General features: G+C 40.8%; 2 protein-coding genes and 1 long non-coding RNA gene across 3 annotated transcripts; 2 read left to right on the plus strand and 1 right to left on the minus strand.

Annotated features, from left to right (window-relative positions):
- Positions 1-686: 686 nt before the first annotated feature.
- LOC115745764 (dnaJ homolog subfamily B member 1) lies at positions 687-6,137 on the minus strand. Its single transcript, XM_030681339.2, has 3 exons — positions 5,869-6,137; positions 5,285-5,688; positions 687-1,469 (listed from the first exon to the last, which is right to left on the minus strand). The coding sequence occupies exons 1-3, from the start codon at positions 6,031-6,033 to the stop codon at positions 1,028-1,030; spliced, it is 1,011 nt and encodes a 336-aa protein (XP_030537199.1). The 5' UTR covers positions 6,034-6,137; the 3' UTR covers positions 687-1,027.
- Positions 1,476-1,959, plus strand: LOC125312619. Its single transcript, XR_007196674.1, has 2 exons — positions 1,476-1,722; positions 1,794-1,959. It is a non-coding gene; the product is annotated as an uncharacterized LOC125312619 (long non-coding RNA).
- Positions 6,138-8,886: 2,749 nt separating the features above from the next.
- LOC115745763 (carboxy-terminal domain RNA polymerase II polypeptide A small phosphatase 1-like) lies at positions 8,887-14,056 on the plus strand. The gene is made up of 6 exons (XM_030681338.2): positions 8,887-9,385; positions 9,985-10,113; positions 10,286-10,406; positions 10,494-10,575; positions 13,264-13,417; positions 13,506-14,056. The coding sequence occupies exons 1-6, from the start codon at positions 8,891-8,893 to the stop codon at positions 13,638-13,640; spliced, it is 1,116 nt and encodes a 371-aa protein (XP_030537198.2). The 5' UTR covers positions 8,887-8,890; the 3' UTR covers positions 13,641-14,056.
- Positions 14,057-16,347: the final 2,291 nt, after the last annotated feature.

Genomic DNA, 16,347 nt, shown 5'->3' on the forward strand with positions numbered 1-16,347 from the left:
ACCACAGTCGTGAAATTAACGTCTTCTCGATTTGATTGTGGGGTTGGGGGATGCTAAATGAGGGACACGAAGGGGTCCTTTTGGCATAAAAAGCGAAGTTGACGTGGTCAAAAGAGTCAAAGAAAGTTGTGATGGGCCCGTGGCTGCAGCCAGCAGTGTGGACCGACGACATATCTTGGTCCTGTTGATGCGAACCCGGTCTAATGACGGACAACTTGGGAGATTTTCCGTCTCAGCTTTCATTGATTTTGAGGGGAATCGTCAAATCTAGGGATCAACTTGGTCCTGCCCTCATTTTTTTCTTTTGCCCGTTTGAGTCTGGGCTAGATTCAACTTGTGCGCCAGATGCAGGGATCGCCCCGACGTTATTCCAACTCGCATCTAGTGGTACAGCGGCAAAGGGTTTGCTCAAAATGAACATTTCGACCTTTTCCAGGTGTGGAACTGTTCCGGTGTCGTATCGTCTAGGGGGGGTGGGAAGGGTGGCCCATAATCATACCTTTTTCAACCTTTTCAATGATAAAAGGAGAAATAAACTAGCAGAAAACAATGAGCTTTCGACGTAATCTCAGACAAAGCAAAGTCAGTTCAGTTCATGACTAGGGGCGCAAGATAACTCTCTTCCCAAGTGCAGCACACGCTTAGAATAATGAAGGTGCACACAAGCAATAGAGACTTCCTATTTTCCTTCCAGAAATCATGGGTTGCACTTAAACCTGAACGTCTTACATTCATCTCATCCACTTCTCTGCATTTCGAAAGCGAAAGAGGTGTCCGGTTTGAACAAGACAACTGCACAATCAAGTTTGAAAGCTTAAAAGAAGAATGAAGATGGTGAATAACAGATGACAATTACCACCAAGACTTCCCAACACTTTTTTGGCAGAATTCGCGCCATCCATGCATGGCACCAAACCTTTCCAGCATAATCTAACTTAAAAAAAAAAAAAAAAAAAAGACAAAAAAACAAATGAAGACGGGTTACACTGATCTTCACAGATGGTAGGGAGGGCTTACCACTGGTACTTTATGACGATGTTAACAATTTCTTGATACCAGCTTTCTGCTCGGATGTAAGCCTCGTAGGGAACTTAATATTGAACTTTATCCTCAAGTTCCCCTTCCTGGAAGGTTCTTTAGGGATGGGCATGCCTTCCCCTTTAACGACTTCTTCGTATGTAGGACCTATCACGGAGTTAATTGGAACAGTGAGATCTCGGCCATCAAGCGTTGTGATCTGTGCTGTGTATCCAGTAAGTGCTTCCACCAAGGAAATCTTCTGGGTAACAACAAGATCGTTTCCGTCCCTCTTGAAGACACCATGAGGCTTCTCATCAATAATAAAGACAAGATCCGAGGGTATAATGCCCCGCTGCTCATTTCCCTTCTCTGGGAATGTGATCTTAGTTCCTTTCTTCCAACCCGGCTTAATCTCGATAGTAAGAATTTCCTCTACTGTGGTAGGTCTCCTATATGAGAAACAACCAAAAAACAGCAGAAACTGGTAAGAACACAAATACTAATGTAAATTATCAAGCACATTGAAATTATTGATCAATGACTTTTCACCATATCTCAAACTTAGGTATCTATATGAATATAGTTTCTTAAATAAGCTCAAAATTCCCAATATTCCACAGACATCCCTTGGGAAGTTACTAAATGACATGCAAATATCAACGCGACCCCAGTCACTGAAGGATGTTTCTTGCACAAATTGAGGTGCTAAAAAAAAAAAAAAGAGGATTGGCTATACATGAACAAATTTGTCGAACCTATATCAAGCAATGGAGACTCCCCAGCCAAGAAAGTCGAGTTTGATTCCCATGACACATCAGTTTTATGCAGTCAATGGGAAATTCTTTAGATTTCCGAGCGCAGAAGTGGGTATATTCACAGCCCAACGAATGCTTCTAACATAATACAATCCACATAGAGAACTCACGAAAAGATCAAAAATAAAAAGGTCACTCGGCCCAATCAATGTTCTTCAATTTACCAACTCACTATGAAGACAGAGCAACTAAAATGGCCACCAGAGCCCCTCACAGGTATATGTATGAGGCCAACAACCATGACCTAACACGGGTTAGAAAAAAACCACTAGAGTTTACCATCATTGACCAGAGTATAACTTGCGAATCCGATGCCAGTTATCAGACAACTTGTGTAAAAGAGTGACCACCACATACAGAGGTTAAAAGCGACTTTAGAGAATGACGTAGCATTGGAGAAGATTCACTTGATCTCAAAGGTTACGAAAAGATGTTACCATATACTCTCTACATAGATGCCTATTCGATCACTAGATCAGAAAAATTAGGAGAGGAAAAGATATTATATTGGTTTTCCCCCCTCATAAAAGACAATTTATTGATCTCTTGCAAAATTAAACAAAAACGGAGCAAACACAAAGGTTTACACGATTCGGTCAATTCAAACTACTTCCACAAAGAGGAGAGCTCAAAACTCATCAAGGCAGAGTAAAATATTTTACCATCCCAAAGAGGCACATTCAACTGTCCATTAAGACAGTTACAAAATAAAACTAATGACGCATTGACTTTTAAATGACATATTCAATGTATTAGTAGATGGAGATATGCATAGATGATACTCAAATGGATGAAATCCTCCTCAGAACAGCATAGTAATTTCTTGAGAAATGATATTAATTAGGAAAAAAAAGAAAAAGGGAAGCATCAGCCCCAAGATTCAGAGAAGTGCATGAGCTGGTGAAGAATCCTCAGAGTCATATAAAAGTGAATATGCAGTATTTGTCGCTCGCTTTTTCCTATTGCGCTTCTTAAAGATACAACCCTTCTTAACATATTGGAAGCAGTCTTGGAAAATGTATATACTCCATAAACGAAAATCACACATAGAACAAGCCTATATAGAAATAGAATATAAAATGAAGTAGTCATCCATTATGATAGGAACTATCAAATCTCTAGCATTTATTTAAACTCTTGAACCATGATATGATACGAGTCAATAAAGCCCAAGTATAGCATAAATAAGATTTCTCAAATAAAAAACAAGTGGTAAAGTAAGTGCGTAATATGTGACTTGCCAAGGTAAGATCTTATTATGCGTAGTCTCTCCTTGGGCAACCACGATGTAACCCATGATAGACACTGATTATAATAACCGTTTTATCTTCAAAGTACCCACTTCTCAGGCAACGGTCATTCAGGATCACACACTGAGATTACGAGAGTCTCCTGACTTACACCACCCCCCCTCCTCCTCCCCTTTTTTCTATCTCTCCAGACAAGGAAATTTTCTTTCATAAAACATAAGGACATAACCAGAAAAAAGCTTGTCACTAACTGTTGACCAAATTAAAGGAAAAAAAAGGTTAGGAATGAGGGTATTCGAATCCCAAGATAATAAGAAACAAATTCCTTGGAGCTCAAACCGCTGATTCACAACATTAACATACAGGTATATACTACAAAGGAAATAAAATCATGGTCCAACCATCTGATCAGCCTATATGAGGACTAACACCAACCTAGGTGCAAGTATTTGAGTTGAGATGATAGAGAGTTTTTTCTTTTCTTTTGCATTTAGTTTAGATGATTCAGGAAGTATCAGGCATCACTGCACTTCAAAGGAGTGTTTTAGACAAACTAAAACCAGGGTTATCAGAAAACATGCCATAGAATGTTTGCGGAAGTGTACTTAAATTTTATGGTGAACTTTTTTGTATCAGTTCCATATGCCTTCTCCTACTGCATAGAGCATAAGAATGCACAAAGCACTATAGCTAGTATCCACAAAATTAGCATGCGCACCATAAAATATAAATAAAAAAAGAAAGACTTATAATTAAAAAGTTGGATCCATCAAGTTACACTCTTTGACAAGCTACAATGGGCATCAACAATTTGGCAATACGTGTTGGAGTATCAAATTCGTGTTTGTGATTCATGTCAGCCTAAATCATCCCAATTTTGATTCTGCATGCCAAACAATTGAATTACGATGAAAACCTATTAGTTCATGTCATGTTGTGCCAACATATAAAATTACGCAAGTCGTGTTATGTAATATTTGGGTTCTCTCTGTAATTTGTGTTTTATATCTTGTGGTGCAAATGTGTCCTGTCCAGTATTGCCAGCCCAACAAATCACAATGACCGATTTCCAACGAAAACCTTTAGCATTAAGTCTATTATGGTAAAAAATTAAAAATGGTAGGAAGATAAGCAACTCTTACCAGGGGGGAAGAAAGGAAACTAGAGCTAACTGTCAAACAATTTCTTACTAAGTGGAAATAGCCTCATAGAAGAATTTAATCACAAATCATCCATCGCAAGTGGACGATATCAATGCATCCTGAGCATCAATCTTAGATTTACAGACCACAAGAATTGATGTGGCCCGTCCAGTAACCTATCACATTCATAGTTCACTCAGACATTTGTAGATCTGTGCTAAAGTCTAAACATTGTCTGGTTATTTGACAGAAATATGTGGACTGTTGTACGTCAATTTATCTCGTAACTAGCAATATGGTTCGTAACGATTGGCATGTAACTCTCTTTTCTTTAGTACAAACGTCTCTCTTCATCCACCTTCCATTCTGGTGTTGCATAAATCATTTAAACACAGCACAAGCAATACAAGAAGAAGAAAAAAAATCAAAACAAAGAAAACTAGCAGGACTGAATCATGTTTCTCTAGCCAAGGTCCATCTTACGCTGCTCTATACTGACATATAGAATATGAATAGAGCATTCTGCAAGAAATGGCGAAATTGATAGGCTCAAGCACTGTACTTATTATTATTTTATTTTCGTTTTTCTTCTATTTTGGTGGTGGTGGTGTTTGGTGTTTGGGGGGGAGGGGGGTGTTTTGGTGTTGTGGGGTGGGGGTGAAGCAACAGTACTTGCGGACCATCAGTAGTCTATAGGGAAACCAAAACATTATAGAATTGCTGTTACTTGAAGGAGGCGTTAATAGAGATGACAACAAGACTACAATATCTAGACACCACCTGGCTCCGGAAAGAAAATCTATTGCACGTGAACTACATTAATGACAGAGTCACCATCCTACCTTGAGTTCATTATCGCGAAATATGACAGCAAGAAAAGCGATTTTAGTTGAGACGTCCAATGCATAGCAGCTACTAATAGCAAAAGCATCAAAGTAACAACTGAAGCCAAAACTGGGAAAGTTTACAGTTTCTCAGTTCATCAAAATCATCTTTTCTTGTGCCTGAACATCACCAAATAAGTTAAAAAAATGCATTAAAACCGATGCGAGCTTACCCGGAACTATCCATTACATCTCTTGATATCTTCATCTTCTTGGTGGTCCCTTTATACAGATCCTCCAAACTACAAGGCAATGTCCTCTCAATTGGTGGGGCTTTTCGCGGCACTGAACCTTCTCCACCGCCGCCGCGCAACGACGTAAAGATATCTTCCCCGAACATGCCTCTCGGGAAACCTGACGCGCCTGCTCGCGACCCACCAATGTCGCCAAATGGGCTCGTGAACCCGAAGAACTCCGAGAAAATGTCATCAGCGCTCCTTGGGTTGAAGCGGAAGGACGTGGGGCCGCCGGCAGCGGCTTCCGAGAACCCACCGGCGCCCGGCGGCGGGAACTGACCCTTCAACCCCTCTTCACCGTACTGATCATAGACCACTCTCTTTTGCGGATCGCTCAAAACCTAATCAAACCACACGCACGCACACCCAAAACACGCGATCGAACAATTAAATCGAGACCTGACCACACAGACGCAGACCTACTTCGCACGCACGATCGAAGAATCTAATCCGACATGCACACGGAGAATGGATCCAAACGGGGAACAAAACAAGAAGTGAGGAGGGCCAGGGGAATGTACATCGTAAGCTTCGGAGATTTGCTTGAATTTGGCCTCGGCGTCCTTCTTGTTGTTGGGGTTCTTGTCGGGATGCCACTTCATGGCGAGCTTCCGATACGCCTTCTTCAGGTCGTCGTCCTTGGCGTTGCGGTCCACCTGGAGAACCCTGTAGTAGTCCACGCCCATGCTTCTCCGCCTCCCTCTCTCTCCTCCCTCTGTGCTCTGGTTTTCTCTCTCTGAGCTTCTTCTTCCCCGTCCCTGATCGAGTGATTCTCTGTGAAATTGAGAAGAGTTCCGATATTGGATTTGACGGATTTTGCTGCGCAAACGAGGAGCTGATGGGTCCTGGAGACGGGTCGGAGTCGGAGTCGGAGTCTTTGACCCGGGGAGCTGCTGCTTTGATGGGCCGGGCCTACAGTCGTGCAAACGTTACTGGGCCGAATACTTGTTTTCCCTTTTTTATTAAATGACCTGGCACGGTTCACATAACGCCGATAGAACTGTCACTTATTTGACTATGTATGGTCGTCTTTATAACTCTGCACGAGTTCATGCAAAAGAATAAATTACGTGAAATCGATTGGTATCATCAATAAATCATGCGACGTGTACATAATTCTGAATATTTTCTTTCTCTATTGACCGTGTCGCTCTATTTTCGAAAATCATACGACAAAACCCGAATATTAAAAGCGGTTAATTGGTACATTATTAATCTAAAACAATGCTCAAGTACCTATAGTTGGGATAGATTTAAGTTTAGGTATTAGAATGGAAATAACCGAAAATTTTGGACGTCGGATTATTGATTTACGCAGGTTGGACGGGACTCCTAGACCTTAACGGTATTTGACTTCTTTAGATTACAAAATCAAGCTCTTGTCATTATTCGTCGTCAATTTCTTGTGATCAAGCACCTCTTACCAAGACTTGATTCGTAAAAGGATTTCCCAACATATGAATGGTTGCGAGCATAATAATATGTTATGAATTACAAATTCTTAAAAAAAGTGAACCGAACAATAATTTTTAAGTGATTATTATTTATTTTTTGCGATAAAAAAATATAATGTTAATTTTACGGTTGCCCAAAATTTTTTTACATAATCAATTTTCATTAGAAGGAAAAAAAACCAAAAAGTCCTAAATCCTTAGTGTTAGTACCAATTCGGTCAATCTCGCCAGGTTTGGCAAGAAATCGTGTGCCCTCGTCTAGATTTGACGAGGGTCGCCCAACCCTCGTCGGCCAAAGTGACAGAAATAAAACAATTAAAAAATATTTTTTAAAAATAAAAAAAAAATTATTTTCGATGAAAAGAAATTACTAAAAAATGTCCATGTCGGTGCCAGTCACGCCACTTAGGACCGCGAGCATTTATCTTCGGCGACTTTTGATCAAAATTGATCGGAAGAACTAAATCGATACCAATGTAAAAAAAATTAAAACTAAATTAATTCAATTCAAAATTTTATGCTTGAATAGGTATCAACATAATATATAATTTTTTATTTTTTTTTTTACTTTTCACGATAGAAAATGTCCCTCTTGGTGGCTGGATGGGGTCCGTACGATTGAATTTTTGGGTTGCGTATACGACGATAATGAAAAGGTGGTTGTCGTTTTTAGTTCCTCAAGGTTTTGTGCCCGATGATGTTTGCGGTTTGGATGTCCGAGTTTATCATGACCCTCGATGCGAATTTGGGGCGGCGAAGCCATGCTCTCTTCATCTCGCCACCGACGGGAGAGAGCTCGGTCGAAAGGGTCGGACGGCCACTACTCCTCCGATACAAAAATAATTATGCATCATTCTCATACCGGTAGCGACTTCAAACGTCTAAGATTGTGTCGGGAGGGTCTTTCTCTTAAAGACTTCTTTTTTCTTCTTCTCATTGGGGTTGACTTGCATGTGTTAAGCATGCCGCCAGCGTTCATCCCGAGTCAAGGTCGAACTCTTCGCGAAACCCGGGCCGCCAGCTATTACTCACTAACGGTGGAGGGGCGAAGGTCGGAGTGCATCCCTTTCACTCTCTCCCTTAGTTCACATTATTGATATGGAGTGTCGCCTCGATGTGGATTTCGATTTCTGCCACATAAATTGGTCATGTCGGATCGGTGAAATCAGCGAAATTGCCAAACGCCTCCGGAAAGATGCGACTGCACGAACTAAACAGGCTAGAGATCTTGATTGCAACAAACTAAACAAGCAAGATCGGAATTAATTACACGAGATCGACGGTTTGAGAGAGAGAGAAGAAGAAGAAGAAGAAGCAATGGACCCTAAAAAGGGGTTGTGGCTTTTGCCCGAGGAGGTCATCATCGACCAGCGAGGATTGCTAAGCGAAGTCAAGATTGATTTGCTCGTTGAATTCGCCACGTGCAAAGTCCAAATGGAGTGATCGAGGCAATGAGGTCACGTTTAAGATATTCCTTAGACAATTGCTAAGGTAAATTGGGGGTGGGACCCACATATGAATTTTAAAAAAAATACAATTAAAAATAAAGGAAAAGGCCAAAAGAAAAAAATCTAATTTTAATTTCCAAAAAGGGAGAGAGAAAAAAGAACCAATAGAACAAGACCTCATGGGAAATTGGAAAATAAACCCTCTCTTTACCCATATGACGATGCAATATGCATGGCATGGCTAAGTTGGCTGCCTCCCCCTCCGTGCCTCCGGACCGGCCGATTCGATTGGATTTCGCCTTTTTCCTACTCGAGATGTGTCACATTCGACCTTTGGTGACGAAATTTGCGATTCCTACTTATCCCGACATCCTCGACAATTCCGCGAGAGCAGATGCCGACCGTTACGATGTCGATCGAGTCATTTGACAAGCAATCTCAAGCAGTTTTGACTTTCAAGGGAAGTTTTGGTCCAAGGCGAGGATTCGAACCTGTCTCGTAATCATAAATTCATTTAGAAAATTCATAAACTCGTTGATAAAAATAAAGTAAAAATAAGATAATCATGAATTCGATTTGGAAAATAAAATAATCAAAATATTCTTTCTTTCTCTCTCTCTCTTCCCCCTCACTGTCTGGGGATGGACAACAAAAGAACGAAGAACAAAAGCAGTCCAAAGAAAAGACTTTGTCGAGGGAGGGAGGGAGGCCCGTTCAGAAATCCACAGAGCAGGATCGGTCAAGCTTCGAAGCCTTGTGCTTCCATGGGGCGACCGGAGAGCGGCCACGGCCACGGCCACCAAGCGTCGTCGGAGATGTACGTGCCTCGGTCGATGCAGGTGTGGAGGGGCCTCCTCAACTGGCTCGCCTTCTTCCTCCAAATCTTCCTCCAGATCCTGCGCGGCACCCCTTCCCTCGCCCAGTTCCTCTCCTACATCGGCCTCCGCCAATCCTTCCTCTCCGCTCCCTCCCACTCCTCGCCGCCGCCGCCGACGCCGCCTTCTTGTTCTCCGCCGTTCAAGCCCTTGCCCGTCGTCGAGATTCCACTACAGGATTCCTGCCCTCCCGAGCACGCCGGCTCCGACAGCGACGGGAGCGTCGCCGGCGATGATCTCGTCGCCGTCGAGAAGCTCACGGTACCCCACTTCTTCTTTTGTATTCGTGTTTTTTTTCCCCCTCCATTTCTCTCTTTTTGGCTGATTCTGGCGTCGGATGGATTCTGGCTTAGTTGCTGTCAGTGAGTATTGCAAGTATTGATGGCTGCTTGGGCGTTTTTTCCCTCCTTTTCGAGTGATCGGTTGAGTGAATTAATACGCAAGTGAGTAGCTTTAAGTTGTCATCGCAAGATCTCAATTCAACTTCCTTCCTTTCTTTATCTTCGCTAGTAGGTTTTTGAAAGTTTTAAATGTTTGCTTGTCACTTGCAACGCACGATGCAGGATGTGCTCGATTAGCAACATGCATACTGTGATAATTTGCTAATGGGTCTTTTGTGAACTTCGCTGACATCACAATTACTGCTTTGTTGCTTTTCATTTTGTTATGTAAGTAGCCATCATTGGATTGAACTCTCTATAGTCAAAAGTGTCGCTTTTGAGAGATGATGTGAGTAGAGATGTACTGCGTTTCTTGCTGATCTCCAGTTGGAGTATGGTTTAATACATTTTGACTTGATTAAATATAAATTAGTTATTTCATGAGAATGATCGGTTAAATACGTCTTCAACTACATGCAGATTGTTCTCGACTTAGATGAGACTCTAGTGTGTGCATATGAAACATCTAGCTTGCCCGAGATTATCCGTGCTCAAGCAATAGAAGCTGGATTGAAGTGGTTTGAGTTGGAATGTGTATCTTCTGACAAGGTCTCTCTCTCTCTCTCTCATCATCCAATTCTTTTGAGCATGTATTTAATGTGGTGCCCACTTACTAAAGGAAAGAGCACAGGAATCAGTCCCTACTTTCCAAACCTTTCATTCATTACTTGTGATGGGAATCTTTTGAGAATGTCATTAATGTGGTACTTGCTTATTAAAGGATTGTGATGGGAAACCAAAAGTGAACTACGTAACGGTATTCGAACGCCCTGGTTTGCATGAGTTCTTGGAAAGGATTGGTGAATTTGCGAACCTTATTTTATTTACTGCGGGTCTTGAAGGTATTGCCATTTTTTTAATCAATTTCATAGTGTTTGTCGTCCTTCTGTGAATTTGCGCATAGGCTTAACTACTTGGGCTCCCTGCAGATTACGCCAGACCGCTTGTTGACAGAATAGACAAAGACAAACTGATTGGAGAACGTCTTTATCGCCCTTCGACCGTCAGCACGTAAGCATATTCTTTGTATCCTATTATTTCCACTTAGGACAATGTAAATTTTGTTTTAAGCGGTTTGTGCTAATTATTGATTGCATTCAAAGGAACTACTTGAAATTAGAAATTTAAGGATAGGAGATCAGTTCCGGCTCGGGTATAACCCCATCCTCTTTCTTTTTTCTCAATCTGATGTATGACTTGTGAAATTATGGACAAGTGAAACTTATCTGCAAGTTGTTGCCTTGCAAAAACAAAATAATCAAATAGTTAGTTTGCACAAGGTGAAGGATTTGTGTATGAACTAGGCCCGGATGTGCAATGACTCTTCACCTTTGTAAGTTTCAATCTAAAACTGGATAAGGTCAGAATCATAAGACGCTGTCAAACTTTTGATGTGTTGTTAGCTTAGAGTACATTACTTTCCAATTTGCAAAAGCAGTTCATCTAGCATGGAAGTCTATGGAATTTTCTGTTGACGTTCATAAGATAGTGGGTTTTTGAAGGTTATGTTTGGTTGTGGCTAGTAGACACTATAGCTGTTTGCTGTTGCATATTATGTTAGCCTGTGGATCATTGATCTCACTTGAGAGCTAGTGGAGTTGGTGCAAATTACTTAAAACTTGCTACTGCTATTGTCAGAAAACCTGTTTCAACGTTTTGAGCCTAAACCAATTGTGGTTCTAAGTTGTGTAAGTGATAAGGATCAGGTGGAAAGATACTCCCTCTTTCACTCGAAAAAGTTTTCTCTTTATCCAAGTTCTCTCCTCATCCAGAGCGAGAGCTTATTCTCTCCAGTCTCTTACAGCACTGGTGTGCCTCCTGATTACTTAATCATACGAATAAATGCGGGATGTACTGAGGGAAACATATAACGTTGCTACCCACAGAAGTTTTGCCATTGCTTCAACCCCAGCGCTCCCTTTATGGTAGTGGATGTAGTTGGCTTATGTAACTGGGTAGATCTAGAATGAGGTTGGGGCAGTTTTAGTTCACTGACTGACGGATAGATTTGGTAGCTTGAAGACGTGTTATGAGACAAACTTTCTACTGGAATAGTGGGGAATTTCAAGAGTTGAGGTAAAGGTGTTGACATTGTTTTCGTCACGTAGGAGCAGCTAATCTGGGACGAGAGAATTACATAGTTTTCATCACATCTTCTCTATGACAAGGTTTACCCCCAAAAAGAAGATTGCTTTTGGATCTACAGAGCAGGAAGATGTTGCATAGATGTCTTCATTTGAGAAACAATTGGAGCCTTGACTACATTTATGGAAAAAGATGGCCGATAAGGAATTATTTGAATGTGCAAGATCTTGTACATCTACAATTAAAAGAGTAATCTTTAAAAGTGTTGGAGAGTTTGGATGCCAGCCTTTGGCTTTGTAGTAACCATGTTTGCTTGAATTGACTAGAGATATATACCAACTAGTAATGATATGATAATTTGAGAAGTGACCATTTTTCCAGAGGATAACTTGCGTAAAAATGTACTGCTGGCGATAATAGTAATCTGTATGGTCAATGTTTCTGAAGCAGACCAGAATGGCAGCTTTGCCTGCTTGGACTGGGTAATAACTTTAAATCTGCTTCTGCTTCATCTTCAGTCTGTTCCTCTAAAAAAACTGATCAAAACTGGTTTTGACGCAGAACAACAGTAAACAGGCAGAATGGTCAACACATTTTGACCTGCATTTTGGTTTTTGATTATGCAAAAACTGAAGTGGAATGGGAAAGGAAAGAGGATCAAACCCCTTCCCTCTTTGAGCAGTACATGAGACTCTTCCATTTTGGCTAAGGTTCTCTTTGCATACTATCGACACCATATTAATTGTGTTACTGACCATTAGAAATTCCAACCCAATGCTTAAGCCATTAAGTGGGTTGAGACTACATGTATATAAGGCTAATAGAAACCCTGGATTCAGATGAGGTGGGATAACTCTTCAACACCACTAAAGGCTTTAGAGTTTACACGGCTAGTTACAAAATAGGAGGTATGCAGGATTTCAACCTAATTATCCAAGATGCAAATGTGGGAATTTCTGCTCTTATACCTGGGCATGGTTTTTCATTATTGCTTTCCTATTTGTACAAATTGTATCACATAAACCATGTTAACATGATACGTTAAATTGGGAGTATGCATTGAATCAGTTAAATCACGAACTGCGGGCATGGCCGACCTTCACGTTGGTCCACTTTTGAAAACATTGGTGCCTTTGTAAGAATCATGTTGAAGGATGATATCTTTTTTGTATGACTCTTGGCGTACGAGACACTTTCATGTACTTCTATTTTGTCCTACTGATAAGAAATATATCGGGTAAGCATGTGGAGGATCTAACTCCGGAGTTCTTAAACCTAAAATGGTATGGTTAAATTTAAGAAAAAGACCCGGTTTATTGGTAATGAGTCTGCTAACTTCGTTGAAGTGGAAAACATGTATTGTGATGTGCTTATACCATTATCAGGTGATGTGAATGTCGCTAGATGTTCCGTTCTTTTCAGGGGAGGGATACATTTAGCAAACTTGCCCTGGACCTTTTGCTTCGATTTGTATATGTTTTATATATCTAATTCGTGTGTGCACCAACCAGAAGTTCAAATTCTTGCCTTTACTATGGGCGCCTGGTGTTGGCTACTAGCTTGGTGGACTTGACCAGATTCATTAACAAGATTCGCACTCTGCTTGATTCACAGGGAATATAGGGAACATGTGAAGGATCTATCTTTTTTATCAAAAGATATGTGTCGGATAGTTATTGTGGACAACAACCCATTTAGCTTTTTGCTGCAACCATTGAATGGAATACCATGTGTCCCGTTCTCAGCTGGACAGCCATATGATGATCAGGTACTTTAAATCCTTCCACTATGGATGAAAAAAATTACCATCTCCATGTTTTTTTATGATGTCTTCCTGATATTAGTTTCATGTAAAGCTTTTGGAGGTTCTCCTTCCTCTACTCAAGCACCTTTCTCTGCAAAGAGACGTACGGCCAGTCTTGTATGAGAGATTCCGCATGCCCGAATGGTTTCAAATGCACGGTATTCCTGCCCGTGGTAACAGTGTTTGATTCAGAATTCGAGAAATCATCTTATAGGAGTGGAGACTCTGATTCATCTTTGTGATGCACGAGCTGGTTATTCATAGTGCCCTCATCGCCCGTCTTGTACATTGACTATAGTGTCACAGGAGTTGCTGTCATCTCAAGGAATATTAGGAATCGTGGAGGCAATCAATGCATCAGCAGAGGGGACTGAAGGGAGCAGGAGTTGATGGACTGATGGAGGGCGGCATTCGTTTTTGTGTAATTAAATTAAAAGTGGAGTTTCCAATCGATTATCATTGAAAGAGGTGGTCTTAAGAATGGCCTTTGATGGAGAAGTGATTAGTTTGGTCAGTCTTCTAGCAATCCGAATGCTGGAATTATAGAAACTGTGCAGTTGAGGATTAGACCAGTCTGTTTAATTTGTGTAGTTTCCTTGCTTTGTATTCTTGTCGCATGATGTCCCATTGTTTAGACCCCCACCCTTATGGACAAACTTTTAGTTAGAATTCTCTACGGGGTGCTGTAACCGCCTCAACTTCTGTATAGAATATTGCTCGCAAACCCCAACAAAATCATGTATTTCTTCAAGTAATTAGTCAATGTAAAATGTTTTCATCGTCAACGATAATTTATGTCTAAACATTTCTGTAGATGATGAAATTTTCTTTTGTTTATTCATCTTTGTAAATGATACAAGTGATCATTGTAGGTAAATGTTTTCGAAATCATTTAGTTTTTACGAAATAAATGTAATCTGAAATTCAAAAAATAGCGAAAACCTCTGTTCAAATCGGGTTTGAAAGCATATCTTCCTAAAACCCAATTGATTTGACAGTCCTCTCAAGTAGCTCCCTCGATTCAGGGTCAAAGAAGCACATGAGGATTGAGATTTTAGATACAACGAGAATCTCCAATTTACATTAATTGGGAGATAGCATCTTTTTCCCATAAAGAAATTTGGTTAGCCGCTAGAACACCAATCGTAGATCAATGGCCATCGCCCGCCGTCCATGGCTGACCCACTATCATCGACTAACCTCAGCGTTGATACACCACAGACCGGCGATCTACCGCCGCACGACCCCTCTTGATGAAGTGAACGAGATGCTTGACATATATGATCTGGTAATGACAAGTCTTAAGAAAACGCATCTAAGAGAAGTCCCCTGACTTGGAATCTGTCATAGAGCACTACGACGAGGAGTTACCAGCAACCTTAAACAAGAAAGACAACTATAACTAAACCAGCAGAGACAGAGAGAACACCCACCATCCTTCCATTTCTGTTCTTCTAAGTGTGCGTTCGCATGAAGTGCACCATCTCTAATTCTTTCGGGGCTAGGCAGTTAGGTTATATGGTTCATAGGCTTATCGGCGAATTACCTTTTCGAAGGTAAATGTTTTATAATGGAAATTGTCAAAAAAGTCATAAACCTTTTACATTTTTGCCAATTCAGTTCTAAATATTTTAATTTGCCAATTTAATCATAAATATTTTGCATTTGTGCCAACCTAATCCTTTTTTTGTGCCAATTTAGTCCATCCGGCCAACGGCGTTGGCCTATCGGCGTTGGCGTGGACAATATTAATAATGTTTTAACATTTTTTTCAATTCTTTTTATTTTTTTATTTTCTTTTTATTTTCATTTCTTCTTTCTCCCGTCGGTCACCACCGGCAATTGACCACACAAGAGGGCTAGCGAGATTGTCCTCACTCGGCCATGGTGAGGCCTAATTTCATTGGTCCTATGTTGGGGGTTATCCCATATCGATTGTGAAAAGGGCTGGTGATCAATTTATAATTATGAGGAAAAGTCTCATCCTTTGAGTTGTGATAAGAGAGGCCTAAGACCATCTAACATTGGTAGTAGAGCCCAGGTTACTACAAGTCTAGACCCAACAGTCAAATAGGAGAGATACGTAACTTAGGACCCGATGTATGAGGAGGAGATTGTTGGACTAAGGACTAAGGAGTCTAGTGGGCTATTTTTAAGTGTAAGGAAAAATCTCATCCTTCCGATGTGTGAGGGGGAGATTGTTGGGGTAAAGGGTCGGATTGTTGGGGTAAAGGGTCTAGTGCCGATGTATGAGGGGAGATATTGGACTAAGGAGTCTAGTGGGCTATTTCTAAGTATAAGGAAAAATCTCATTCTTCCGATGTGTGAGGGGGAGATTGTTGGGGCAAAGGGTCTAGTGCGCGATTTCTAAATATGAGGAAAAACCTCATCCTTTGAACTAGTTTTTAGGATGAGAGATGCCCGAGAGGCCCAAGACCACCCAAATTGTTCACGTTAGTACCGACCAACATCCACATCGGTGTCGGTCGATCAAAGTCAGCCAAATAGCATCGGCCGGATAGATTGAATTGGGATAATATAAAAGGTTTAGAACTGAATTGACAAAATTAAAAACCTCATCCTTTGAACTAGTTTTTAGGATGAGAGATACCCGAGAGGCCCAAGACCACCCAAATTGTTCACGTTAGTACCGACCATCATCCACATCGGCGTCGGTTGATCAAAGTCGGCCGGATAGCGTCGGTCGATCAAAGTCGGCCAAATAGCATTGGCCGGATAGATTGAATTGGGATAATATAAAAGGTTTAGAACTGAATTGACAAAATTAAAAAATTTAGAATTAACTTGGCAAAAATGCAATAAGTTTAGGATCTTTTTTTTTTTTTTTTTGACAATCTTCACATTTTATAATAGTAAAATGATATTAACACTAG

Source organism: Rhodamnia argentea, chromosome 10, assembly GCF_020921035.1.
Source record: "Rhodamnia argentea isolate NSW1041297 chromosome 10, ASM2092103v1, whole genome shotgun sequence".
Taxonomy (NCBI): domain Eukaryota; kingdom Viridiplantae; phylum Streptophyta; class Magnoliopsida; order Myrtales; family Myrtaceae; genus Rhodamnia; species Rhodamnia argentea.